A 13420-nucleotide genomic window follows, 5' to 3' on the forward strand; every position below is an offset into this window, starting at 1 on the left:
TACTCCAGCTCCAAACCCACAGGAAGCAACCCAAGCTAGTCAAGGACATCGCCCTCTAAGGTGCTTGCAGGTTGGGCCGACTATACACAGTGAAATTCTTTCTCTCATCTCCTCCTCCCCCCACCCTCTACCCCTCCTCCCTTCTTCTTCTCCCAACAGCACTTCTCCCTCCGTCCAGCGGGGAGCAGTGGAGAGTACTAAGAAAGTGGTACAGTCCGCGCTGTACACCCCTGTCTTCCTCGACGTAATGGTTCCTTCCAGCGTGGTAGAAAAGCCTTGCGGAGAACGCAAAGCATTCTTTCTCCTCTCGCACCGGGACGAGCGTCACTCTTGTTACTGGCAGCAGTAGCGAGCCTCCAGGCCCCATCATGGCGTGGTGCCCTGGGGACGCCGGTGAGACGGTCCTCCGTGGATGGGGTTCTTTGGGGTTGTGCCCGCGACCACCCTGAGGTAGGTAACCTGGCGTGGCTGGCTGGGCGGTGCTTGGTGCTGGCGCCGGCCAAGGGTGGCGGGCTGTGGCAGGGCAATGGAGGGTATCCCTGCCTCCTCACTCCCGTTCCTTGTCTGCGCGTGCGCGCTTGCTCTCCTGCGGCGTCGCGTGGCTAGGAATGCGGGATGGGGAGCCCGGGCCCGGCCGAGTGCTGCCGGCCCTGCCCCTCCGGCGTACGCGGCCACGTGCACCCGATGCAGCTCACTTAGTGAGGACGCGGCAGGGGAGGCACCTTTACTGACACGTGGTGGTCGGGGGGTCAAAGGAAGCGCTTAAGTAGGTCATTACTCAAGGAGCATTTAATTTATTACAGCACATTTTACGTGCGCCGGAGATACAAAGAAAGAAAAACTGTTCCTACCCCCAAGCGCCATTGGAGTGGGGGAGGCGGGGGATGTTTAATGTTTAACCACAGTCTCCCTGGGGGAAACACAGTTTAATCAGCGTTACACACGTTTAGACTATTAACAGAGCAAATCAAGCCCTGAATTGTAACGGTTACCGATTTCCGAGGTGTAAATATTCACCCAGGACATTTAATTACGGAAGCAGGTTAGAACAAGTTCAGCAAACCCCTGAGACAAGATGCAGATAATTAAAACTCGGGACACTCAGTGAATAGATGGTAGAGAGGGGAAGGCACAATTGCAAGTCTCTGCACAGAACTTGAGTTGACTTTTTTTTTTTTAACATCCTTTCTTAGGCTCGAAATTGGCAAGAAGCCGAATCGAGTACATTTCATGCGGTCTTGGAAACCGGAATGTGTGGAAACCCTTTAAGTCCATGAGTAAGCTGTCATGTTTTAAGATCTCGTGTCTCTCACCAAAAAGCAGATTTAATTAAAACTACTTAAGCCATTGGAAGTTTAGTTTACTGGAATTTTCAGGATATTTTGTCATGCTATCAGTGCAAGAATTTAGCCACAGGAAGAAAAACCGTTCTAAGCCAAATAATTCCATTTCTGTCTCTTTATGTAGGAAGGTAGTGGTCACTATTTCTTGATTAAGTCTGTGCCCTTTGGTGCTTGCATGTGTTTGGTAGATAACATGTAGGCTATTTGCCTTTTGTGTTGCCCATTCACCTTGGTCACTAGTGGATGTGGTGTCAAAAAAGGCAGAAATAAAATACTTTGCAGCCTTTCCTCTTGCCTTGGGATTTTTGTTCCATTGACAAGTGTGCTGTATAAGTGACACGTTAAACTTCTGAAGTATGAAGACACAAGTAGTTTACGGAAGAGGAAGCTCCCTGTCTTAAAGCCACAAGGTTTATTCCTTTACCTTTCATTACTTCTGTTTAGGTTAAATGAACAAAGAAACAAAAAGCAGAAATCAGCTGCTGCCTGAGCATTTTTGTGGACCCCTAAAGTGACTGAGGTATGGTTTTTCCATCTTTTGATGGAAGTTGTTTAACTGAGTTCCTATCATAATCTGCTTGATCCCTTTATAGCTTTGTCATCAATTGCTTCTCTGTCCATTTATCAACTCTGAGAAGCCATTTCATCAGTACCATTGATAGCATATCCTAGATTTGTTTTCATATTCTGCCTTGTCTTTTACTCCCTTTCCTATTTTGCAAACAGTTGTCTTTCTCACTCAGTTTTAACAGAAACTTAACTTCTGTCCCTTAGCTATTCCTATTTGTATCTGATCAATCACTAAATCTTGTCCACCTTCCTTTTAAAATCTCTCTTGCCACAAATGCTTTTCTGCTCCTACTGCTACAACTAGCCTAGTTCAGGTTCTTCCTGAGGACCTTGTGTCCTCACTTGTGTTTTTCTTCAGTGTTCATAGAAGCCTGTGCCCATTTTGTCTTTTCAAAACACCTCACATGTAGTTTAGCCAAAGCAGACTGTGGTAGCTATGTTATGAATGACTTCTTTTAGATAGCGTTGGGGTTATGTGTCCAATCCTCACATCCCATGTATTCTTCCCAAAAAGTGTTCTGTAGGGGTTGAATGCTATAGCCACCATCAGAACAGGGCTTTGTTCAGTTTCTGGGTCAGATACATGGTGTGTGATGGATAGAAAATTTGAGTAAATTCCATGCAAATGCAATCTCCACCTTGGTTTTAGTCATACTGGAATAGGTTTCTAGTCTCAAGTAATGTGACTACTAATCAAAATCTTTTTTCTTCCTTTTAGGGCTGTGATCCCTTTTCAGACATTGGCTCTCCAAAGAAGTTGCTTAATCTTAGATTTTATGTTCCTGTTGAATTCCACAAGTAATCTAAGGTCTTCGTGGAAGAAAAGCTATTAAAAGGCTTTGGACTTGCATGATAAATGGTGGTTTTGGATTATTGAGCTCTTCACGAGGGGCACAGTTGGCATCTGTAATTTTATCTCTTGTTTGGTATGGATTCTGTATATTTAAAAAATATGTAAAATAAAGCTTGTCTTCATGCCCTTTTTCAAAAGGTTGTTCCCTTATTTTGATACTAAAAGGCTCTTTCCTGAGAGGCAACATTTTAATAAATAGGCCCCCAAAAGTTGATTACCTCTCTGTAGGTATACAAACTATTTAGTCATCTGGGTGTTCTGATTCTTTGACAAAGGTCTGGTACCTACTCTTTCCTCTCCCCATTGCATTTGTGGTGCTGCCCCGCGAGTGTCAGGTCCAATCCAATTCCACCAAGATAACTTAGTGGAAAGGGACCCTGATTAGCTAGTACCCCAATGTTTGAATATGGCCAACTTGACATTTTGGATAAAATAATTTGTAAAGAGCCTATGAAGATGTTAAATTAACATTTAAGACTGAAAGTTTTGGGAATACAAGTAGAAAAGGACAAGATAGTTTGTTCAGGAGTTCAGTTTTAAGTTGGGAGAAGAGCCCCGAAGTAGTAGGGCCATTTCTGAAGCATCTGGCCTTGGTTATTGATAGTAGTCTTCCCAACTTCGAAATTTCTCAGGCCTTTAAACCCAGACATACTGACACTTGAAAGATCTTGTACATTGTAGCATTGGATTAAGGTAGTAATGGCATAATTTGCAGATACAAAGGAACAATACTGGTAGTTTGTCAGATCAAGTGTCTGTTTTGAAGTGGGATGTTTGTATGGTCTTTATTATCTTTGTGCTGTGTTTTCCATCCAAGTTGCTTGTAGATAGCTGAGATTTTTCTTGTATGAGGCTGTCTTTAGACCCGATTCTGATCTAAAAAAAAAAGTTTGCAACTGCTGAAAATCAAATTTATAAATGCATCAAGCATGGTGAAAGTTTATAAAGCAATTTAAGGAAAAATGTTTTTCAGGGTTAATCCCTTTTAGGAGAACGAGATGACCTTACCATAGTTAGTGAGCAGTTAATATGTTGAGATACAACACAAAAGGGCGATTTACCAATTGGTCATAAACGGAAGAAAAGCAATTAAAATCGGGTGTCATGGCCAATACTCTGGAGGGCAAGAACCAGTATAAAATAGTTGGAATAAAAATAGAATTAAGGACATATGTATAGATAGCTAATGTAAATTTAATACCAACAAACAAAGCAGTGGGGAGGGAGCAGTGTAATAGTTTATGTGAAGTTGAATTTAGGACCTGCATTGAATTCTTAGATTATTGTGAGTTAATTCAGCTTTCTGGGCTTCAGTTTCTTCATCTATAAAGTGGGCTAGATGGACTAGTTGACCTTTTTAAAATTCTTTCTCTGTGACTTCTCCAGTATATGATAATGGATCATTTATGGATGGTACATGTGAGGAGTCTGCTTAAACTCACCCTCAAGGATTCCAGTACCCATTCTATCTAGTTTTCTTCTACCTAGAAATATGGGGAAGTCAAATCCCCTGAATCCTGCATATTTGTTAGATGGTGGGTTTTGTTTTTTTAGAGTGGAACAGGATGCCTTGTGAGATCATGACATCTCTGCAACTGAATGTTCAGATACTGGTGTAGAGGAGATTCCTGCACTTGGTGAACTGCCAGGGATACAAAAAGATGCAAAAGACAGTCCTGCTCTCAAGAACCTCAAAATCTAATGGAGACAAATAAGTTATAAACAGAAAATAAGAGATAGGCACTATAATTAAGGCTTGAGAAAGGCTTCCTGTAGAATCCCTATAAAGTGGGATTTTTAATTGGGACCTGAAGCCATGGAAGGCAGTAGATGGAGATGAGGAAGAGGTAGAGCTTTCCAGATATGGGAGGACAGAGAAAATGTACAGGTGGAAATGTCTTGTTTGTAGAATGGCAAAGAGACCAGAGTCAGGTTGGAAGAGTATGTGATGGGAAGTAAAATGTAAGACCACCAGAAAGATAGCAGGGGGGCTAGGTTATGAAGAATTTGGTCATACAGAAGATTTTTATTTGATCCTAGAGGGGATTGGGAGCCAAAGGAGTTTGAGTGTGTCTGTCTGGCATCATAAAACTACACAAACTTTGTACCTGCTAGCATATGAGTGCAGCTGACTCACCCTACCCTGCTTCTGCTTTCCCATTTCAGGCCAAGTAAAACAAGAGCATTATCAGGGATGGAGGGATGACTAGTGAGAAGGGTGAAAAGTTCAATTTGGTTCACAGAAAACAAGCACCTGCTATGTGCAAAGGACTTAAAATTTCTATGTTCCAGGTGCTTTCGTTCTACTGAGGGTTTGTAATGTACACAGATATAGGCAAGGTAGTTTGAAGCACAAATTTGGGGACTTCATCCTGTAGGTGGCACCCAATAACAGCCTTGGAGGTTTCTGAGAGGTGGTGATGAAGTATTTCATTCCATGTACAGGGGATGATGGCATATGGAAATAACAAAGATGGGATGTGAAATACTGAATTAGGGGAGCACTAATAGTGTTCTTGGTTATTGTTTTCACATTAGAGTCGTTTCTGGAAATATTCTCTCCCTCCCCACTCTGGGGGGAAAAAGATATTGAAACCTTAGATCATAGGATCATAGAGGGAGAGCCAGAAGGGAATGCAGAGAGTATCTAATTCAACCCTCCATTTTATAGCTGAGAAAACTTTGGGCCCAAGGCTTAAGTGAATTGTCCAGTAACAACAAAAAAAAAGCCAGTTGCACAATAACTCCTAATATTATAACTTCTTCTGAAAATATATGCGATGTTTTGCCATAGCAGTCCTCTGACGCTGCAGAAAGTTAAGGGGAATGTCTCATTATCTGTTCTGGGCCATACTTGAGTCATTTCACTTACTCAGTTTAATTTTCATTTCATCAGTGAACTTTTCGTTTTCATTATTGTGTATATTGTGCTTTTTGGTTTGGTTCCGCTTATTTCACTAAATCGATTCATGTAAATCTTTCTGTACATCCCTGAATTCCTAATTCTTATTATATAATAACATTTCATTGCTCAGTCATTGCAGTCATGTCCAACTCTCCTTGAACCCATTTGGGGTTTTCTTGGCAAAGACACTGGGATGGCTTGCCATTTTGCTTCTCCAGCGCATTTTATATTTAAGTGACTTATCCAGGGGCACACAGCTGCTAGTAAGTGAGGCCAGATTTGAACTCAAGAACATGAGTCTTCCTGAGTCCAAGCCTGGCACTCTACTGTGCCACCTAGCTGCCTCAAAATATTCCATTACACTCATAAAATCAGTCTCACAAGTTTATTCAGCTACTTTCCAATCAATAGGAACTCATCTTCGTTAACTCTCTACAAAAATTGCTATGAAAATTTTGGTACATTCGAATATTGATAATATATTAGAATTAATGATCCTTTGAGTATTTGGTAGAATTCACTTACAAATCCATCTTGTCCTGGAGTTTTTTCCTTTGGGAGTTCATAAATGGCTTTTTATTACCAACTGTTTCTGTTTTCTTTTTTACGATTTTGGGGTATGGGCTAGGTGGGGAAAAGAAAATAGGATTGGCCAAAAAAAAACCCCAAAAGGCCATTGAAACTTATTTTATAATGTGTGGAAGAGAAAAGAAGGAAGGCCAGAAGTATCATAGGTAAGCTAGATAGCTTTGAAAGTTATGTACTGAATTTTACTGGAAAGGCAAATCCATATATATAGATGCAATTTCATCAATTATTCTTATTTTCAAGTCTACTTTGTAAATGGAAGGGCTCATTTTATTTGGTGTACTTTAGAATTAAAAAAAAAGACTTTAAAAGGAAAAAAATTACATCATTACTAACCTGATAGGAAGTAGAACCAGTAAAACACTGTGAATCTGAAGACCGAGTCACAGGAAGTGGTGGCACAAGATCAGTCTTTGAACTGTAGAAAGAAAATTAGGTTTAAAATTAATGACTGGAAGCTAGAATCATAGAGTGGCGAAGCTGAATGGGACCTAAGAGTCCCATCTGGTCCCGTGTTTCTCAAACTATGCTTCAAGGAACTCTGAAATGTTCCAAGTGTTTTTTGTTTTTGTTTTTTTTTAAATGAGCCTTCTGATGTTTGTTAATAAGGATTTAAAATAATCTGAAATGATTTTATTACAAGGGTTCTGTCAAAGTTTTGTTTAAACTGAAGAGTTCTATGCCCATCCCCCACCCTCAGAAAAGTTGGAGGGCAACTGATTTAGAATAACCTTGTTTTAGGGATAAAGAAACTGATTAACAGACAAGTTTAGTGGTTAAGGCCAGGTCTAGAACCCAAGTCTCTTATCCTAGGCCAGTGCTTTTCCCATCATCCCACTTTGCCTGAATTTCCCTTCCATAGATTTAGACTAAGGACATAAAACAAATACTTGGCCTCCTATCTTCACTCCAGGTTTATGTTTTTAGAAAAATGTTAAAACAAATGAATCAAAAGCGCACACAGTCCATCGGTGGCGGAGCTGACATTGGAGTCCAAGTCTTCCCCTTCCAGTCTAGAGTTCTGTGACACCAAAATTCCAGTCCAATGTGCAACAAAAGCACACTGAGGCACCCCAAGCATTTCCAATTAATTAGGAAGTCCAGGGGTCCCTAATCAGTGGAGTCCAACATTTTCCTCATGATTAGGGGCCCACTCCTTTTGAGTGCTAGCTACTTGAAACAGCCCTAAAAATAGAATGAAGGCAGTACAGTTTCAAGACAAGTCAACACCAGGAGCAGGGAAAACTCTATGATTAGTTGAGGAGTAAGAATTAAATACACTGAGACAGAGCAGCTTAGTAGAAAAAACTGAAGATAATTTTGATACCCCCTACTCAAATTATCAGTGATTATATTAGTGAATTAAGCAGAATAGGCTCGAGGTTAAGTTAGTTATGTATGTTAACCACTTTGTCAAGCGACTTGAGTCATTAACGGCAGGTTTTTCCTGGTAAAGGCTTGCCACCTCAATAAAGGTTTTCATAGGAAATCAAATGACCAGTGTTTTGGTCAGTGGCATCCTAGAAAACAAGTAAGTCATAGGTGAAAGGAAAGGTCACAATGGAGCGGTGACAATGATTCATAGGGGTAATGGGTATTGATGCTGCTGTGACACGCATCAGGGTCAAATGTAATGTGCTGCTGTATAATAGACAGTCATATAATTTTATCCTATAACCTACAATAATATTAATACATAAGAGGTTATTTAGTCCTAACATATATAATATCCTAACAGCATTAACATTCGTAACTTTATTCTGCTTAATTCACTATCACTAATACCCATCAAATCACAATAAACTGAATAAATGCTGATTAATTTGAGTAGAGAGCATCAAAATTACTGTCACAGTTTCTTCTACTAAGCTGCTCTGCTTCACAGTGTTTTTCTCATCAAAATCTATAGGCCCACTTCAAAGTTTTTTTGTTTATTAGTTTCTCTATTCACTGATAAATACAAATGGCTGGATTATGGCTCTCTTTAAAGTTTGAAATAACCTCTTATCAAAGCCACTTCTCTCCAACTGGTTAAGGCGTTCTTTATAGAACAGCATAGGCTTAGTAGTTTGTGTCTTCCCTCCAGAAGTCTCTGACTCAGCATCTGGTTCCACAATCTTCTAAAGGCTTGTAGGCTAATGGACTACTCATCAGTCCCTTGTCTAAAATCCACCCCACATTCAGCCCAGAATTCTGGGCTCACAAAACTATGACTGTGATCAGACCAACATACTTCACTTCAGACAGAACTGATCTCTCTCCATCCGAACACTGGGATCTGCGGTACTGGCGGTAACTTCGAGGGGAGTGAGAATGCCTAATGCGAACTGGGTCTCCTTGAGTCCTGAAAAAGCAATACAAATCCATGAAAACAAACAAATACATCAAGGCCAGAAAGAATTTTTATGTCTTTACAACTGAAGTTTTTCTTCTGATTTTCAGAAGAATGTAACTTTTAGAATTTTAAAGCACTGATTTTTTTTATCTTTTAAAAATATTAAGGTTTCAAAAGTTAGTTATAAAAAAAGCATTCTAACAGACACAGATGTAGATGAAACATGAAATCTTTAAAGATTTTTAAAGAATCAATAAACTAAATGTTCTAAGAAATTATCTCCTGCCACAGGGTTTAGTCCAGTGACTCAACAGTACGTGTCGGTAAAAGACTTCGAAAGGGGGTATCTATTGACTTGGGAATAGCCAAATGGTACATGAATATATATTATTTAGTATATCATTAAAAATGAGGAATATAAAGGATTCAAAGAAACATGGGACTATTTATATAAACGGATGCAGAGTGAAGTAAGCAGAACCGGAGAAACAAGCACAGCAATGTAAATGGAAGAAGAAATTGAAACGGAAAGCCATGTAATTATCATGATTGAGGTTGGCCCAGAGAAGAATTGAGAAAATGCAGCTTCTTCCCTGCATTGCAGTTGGGGACTACAGGTGTGGAATACTGAATGTACCATCAGATAATCTGTGTGTTAGTTGATTTTGCTGAGCTTTTTTCTTTTAAAATCTCTGTTACAGGGGAAGGCTTTTTGAGTGGAAGAGAGAGATCTGTTCAGAAATTAATGTAATATAAAAATAAAGGGCATCAACTAAACATTAAATGTCAAGAATGCATCTACAGCGTAGACCAAGATGGTGCTCACGTCGGAAATAACAGGCTTACCTGCTAGCTAGCCAGACAAAATAAGAGATCAAACCTTTGGCAAAAAGTTACCAACAAAGAAAGACCTTGCCAATTTTCATTGCTTGGTAGGATAAAGGTTCACTTTTAATGATCAAAACAGAGTTTCATGAAGGAAATAATAATAAAAAATTAAATATATTTTGTAAGGAGGTGAGGGAAAAGTTGGTTCTCAGAAGTGAACAGAAATAGAAGTCCTTCATATTCATTTTTTGGGGTCTGATAATCTCAAGGGATAACAGAGGGAATAGGGTAGGGAGTGTTAAGGGTGGAGGGAGGATTCTAGGACCTTGAGTTGGAAAGAACCTCAGAGATTTAGTCCAAAACCCTGAGGCCCAGAGGGGTCAAGTGACTTGCCCAAGGTCAGATAGATTGTAAGTGGCAAAGGCAGGATTTGAACCTTGATTATATATTATCCATAATTCAGATACTATTGGAAATTTAGGAGGAAGAAGAAAATGTTGGGGAGGATGTGCTAAATCAAATATGGCAAATGGGTACATAGGCAGCAATCGCTTTTCAATTGTATACTCTTTAGGCACCTATTTTGACTATATGCTTGGAAGGGCATATGAAAGTTTACCAAAGGGGGAATCTTTTAGTTAAGGAATGACTGAAAAAGTGTGGTATATTGCAGCTAGGTAGGGCAGTTGATTGAGCCCTGGACCTGGAGTCAAGAAGACCTGAATTTGTACCTGGCCTCAATCGATCAAAAATTAAATCAGTCAATCAGTAAACATTATAAAGTACCTACTATGTGCCAGGCACAGTTCGAAGAGCTGGGTATACAAAGAGTCCCTGTCCTCAAGGAGCTTACAATTTAATGGGGGAGACAATGTGCAAACATATATACAAAGCAAGCTATATACAGGATAAATAGGAAATAATTAACAGAGGGAAGACCTTGGAAATAAGAGGGATTGGGGGAGACTTCCAGTAAAAGATGGGATTTTAATGGAATTTAAAGGAAGATAAGGAGGCCAGCAAAGGAGAGCAAAGGAGGGAGAATACTCCAGGAATGGGGAAAGCCAGAAAATATCCCAAGTAGAGAAATGGAGTGACTTGTTTATGGAATAGCTAGGAGCCCAGTGTCATTGGATTGAAGAATACCTGTTATGGAGTAAGGTGTAAGAAGACTGGGAAGGTAGGAGGGTCCTAGGTTATAAAGGTCTTTGAAGGCCAAACAGAGCATTTTCTATTTGATGATGGAGATAATAGAGAACCATTGGAGTTAATGAGTAGGGGGTTGAACGTGGCTGGACCTGGTCTTTAGGAAAATCACTTTAGTGGCTGAATGGAGGATTGTTTGGAATGGTGAGAAACTTAAATCAGGCAGACCCAACAGGCCAGCAGCCAAGAATAATCCAGGTGTGAGATGTTGGGGGCTTACACTGGAATGATGACAATATCAGAGGAGAGGAGGAGGAGGTATATTGAGAGATATAGCAAAGTTAATGGCCTTGACAACAACTTGCATATGGGGGGGTGCTGCTGGGAGGGAGCAGTGTCAGAGATAGTAAGGACTCCCGGATGACTCCTAAGTTGCAAGCCTGAGGGACTGGTAGGATGGTGTTGTTCTCTACAGTAATAGGGGCTTAGGGGTAAAGGTAATGAGTTTTTGGACATTGAGTTTCAGATATCCACTGGACATCAAGTTTGAGATACCTGAAAAGCAGCTGAAGATTCACAACTGGAGGTTAGTAGAGAGATTAAAGTAGGATAGGTACATTGGAGAATCATCAGCATAGACACTGAAATTACTGGAGCTTAAGAGATCAGCAACTGAAGTAGTATAGAGGGAGAAGAGAAGAGGACAGAGAACAGAACCATGAGGGATACATATGGTTAGAGGCCATGATCTAGAAGAGGATCCAGCAAAGCAGAGAGAGAAGGAATGGTCAGACAGGGAGAAGAAGAATCAGGAGAGAGTGGTATCCTGAAAACCTAATGAGTAGAAAGTATCAAGGAGGAGAGGATGGTGAACAATGTCAAAGGCCACAGGGAGATTGAGAAAAGACCTTTAGATTTGGCAACTAAGAGATCATTGGTAACTTTGGAGAGGGCAGTTTCAGTGGAATGATAAGGTCTGAAGCCAGATTGTAAGGGGTTAAGAAGAGGCTGTGAGGAGAGAAAGTGGAGGTACCTATTGTATATGGCCTTTTCCAGGAGTTAGGTACAAAACACAGAATGATTGTTAGCTGGGATGGAAGGACCAAGTGAGAGTTTTTCAGGATGGAGGAGACATGGGCCTGTTGTAGGCAGTAGGGAAGGAACCAATACAGAGGGAGACATTGAAAATAAGTAAGGATAACAGAGGAGGCAATCTGTTGTAGGCCATAGGATGGAATAGGATCACTTGAAGAAGTAGAGGGCTTTCTCTTGGTAAGGAGTAAGGCCATTTTATTATATGACACAGGGGTAAAGGAGGAGATAGAGGCAGAAGGCATCTGATAGGAGATGAAGAAGGGAAGAGAAGAAGGAGTTCATAGTGAATGGCCTCAATTTTTTCTGTGAAATGTGAGTCAAAGTTCTCAGCTGATAAGGGGGTGGGAGGGAGCCATGGGATGATTGAGGAGGGATGAAAAGTTTGGAAGAATTGCTGTGGAGATTGGGATAATGAATTGTTAAGGGAACTATAGCAGGATTGCCCAGCAGCAGTGAGGGCTGAGTTGAAGTTGTGTAACAATGGGCACAGAAGAGTTGTGTGACTTTGCCCATCTTTGTTCCGCAGCACATGTGTAGGAACAAAGGTAGTAAACTGTGGGAGTGATCCAAGGCTGAGGCTTGGCTGGGCATAATCAGTGATATGATAAGGGGGTTAGGGATTCAACAGAGAGGACAGTGTAGAGTTGAAATGGTTCACCCTGGGTTAAGATGGGGAGAAGAGAAGAGAGTGGCTAGTGCAGGGAAGACAGCCTAGGAGAGAAATGAGAGGTTAATGGATTGGAGGTCATGGTGCAGATAAAGAGTAGTGTAAAGGGAAGGAAAAGGAAGAGGTAAAAAGTCAATAAGTTATGGATGGATAAGGAGATTTCAGAATTCTTGAATACAGAGGTGGTACATTTGTGGGTGATGGCAAGAACAAAGATATGATCATCTTTCTGTGTGGCTGAGGTGGGATGGAGTATTTAGGGTATTTGAAGGAGAATCAATATGTGCTGCCACTGCCCAATGACTGAATATAGAGGATCCCAAGAGGCTTCCAGAAGCATGCTCGATATGTTGAAACATGGGCATTTCATTGGGCATCCTCAGATGAAGTTTGTGGGAGACATACTTAAATTTTAGGAATTAGGATAATAGGTTTTGTTACTGTTCACATGGCATTTTAAAGGATTTACCACGCAGTAAAAATTCACTATTGTCTTTAAAGGCATAGCTTTTCCTAAGATAGAAAATAAGCAATTAATAGAAGCAGATCGTGATTCATGTCCCTGCAAACAGGAATTACTGGTTTTAAGGGAAGTTCCCACAATCACCTTCATCTTTAAAGTGCAAATTAAAGACAAAATGCACAGAAGTGACTAAAGTCTCATTTTACTTAGAATGGTTATGAGACAATGGGTAATGCTTGGAAGGGTAAGTATTCTTCGAACTGTTGTGAAAATAAATTTCAAGGATAAACTCACTCTATTTTGGTGTAAGGAATCTCTTTTAATTGTTCTTCTGACAATCCCGAAGGATCCACAAGTTCTTTCCTGGAAGGGAAACAGGCAAGAGAGCAAAGTCTATGACAATGCAATTGCCTCAAAGACAATGGCATTAATCATTATTGGCTCACTAGTGTCCTGTGTTAAAACATGTTGCAATATCAAATGTAAAAACAGATGAATGTTCATTTAAATTCAAGAATTTGTTCTAGGAGAAAGAAAGGAAAAAGTAATCTTTGCTGAACATCATCTTCATCTTTCTGTCTTTGTCTCTCTGAGACAGTCTCTGTTTCTTGTCTGTCTCTCTCAGTG

General features: G+C 40.4%; 1 protein-coding gene, 1 long non-coding RNA gene and 1 other non-coding gene across 3 annotated transcripts in view; 2 read left to right on the forward strand and 1 right to left on the reverse strand.

The window, feature by feature from the left end:
• The first annotated feature begins 318 nt into the window (after positions 1 to 318).
• LOC118833588 lies at positions 319 to 2897 on the forward strand. The gene is made up of 4 exons (XR_005009323.1): positions 319 to 450; positions 1194 to 1277; positions 1788 to 1863; positions 2632 to 2897. It is a non-coding gene; the product is annotated as an uncharacterized LOC118833588 (long non-coding RNA).
• On the forward strand, positions 1549 to 1685 carry LOC118835088. The gene has a single exon (XR_005009438.1). It is a non-coding gene; the product is annotated as a small nucleolar RNA SNORA13 (small nucleolar RNA).
• Positions 2898 to 3285: 388 nt separating the features above from the next.
• EPB41L4A (erythrocyte membrane protein band 4.1 like 4A) overlaps positions 3286 to 13420 on the reverse strand; it is a 194507-nt gene continuing 184372 nt past the window's right edge. Inside the window, exons 20-23 of the mRNA XM_036740959.1 lie at positions 13088 to 13156; positions 8493 to 8603; positions 6596 to 6677; positions 3286 to 3642 (exon numbers count right to left, since the gene is read on the reverse strand). Coding sequence (XP_036596854.1) covers positions 3514 to 3642; positions 6596 to 6677; positions 8493 to 8603; positions 13088 to 13156 — 391 coding nt within the window. The 3' untranslated portion in view covers positions 3286 to 3513. The remainder of the gene's footprint in view (positions 3643 to 6595; positions 6678 to 8492; positions 8604 to 13087; positions 13157 to 13420) is intronic.

The sequence above is a fragment of the Trichosurus vulpecula genome, chromosome 1, assembly GCF_011100635.1.
Source record: "Trichosurus vulpecula isolate mTriVul1 chromosome 1, mTriVul1.pri, whole genome shotgun sequence".
Lineage (NCBI taxonomy): Eukaryota > Metazoa > Chordata > Mammalia > Diprotodontia > Phalangeridae > Trichosurus > Trichosurus vulpecula.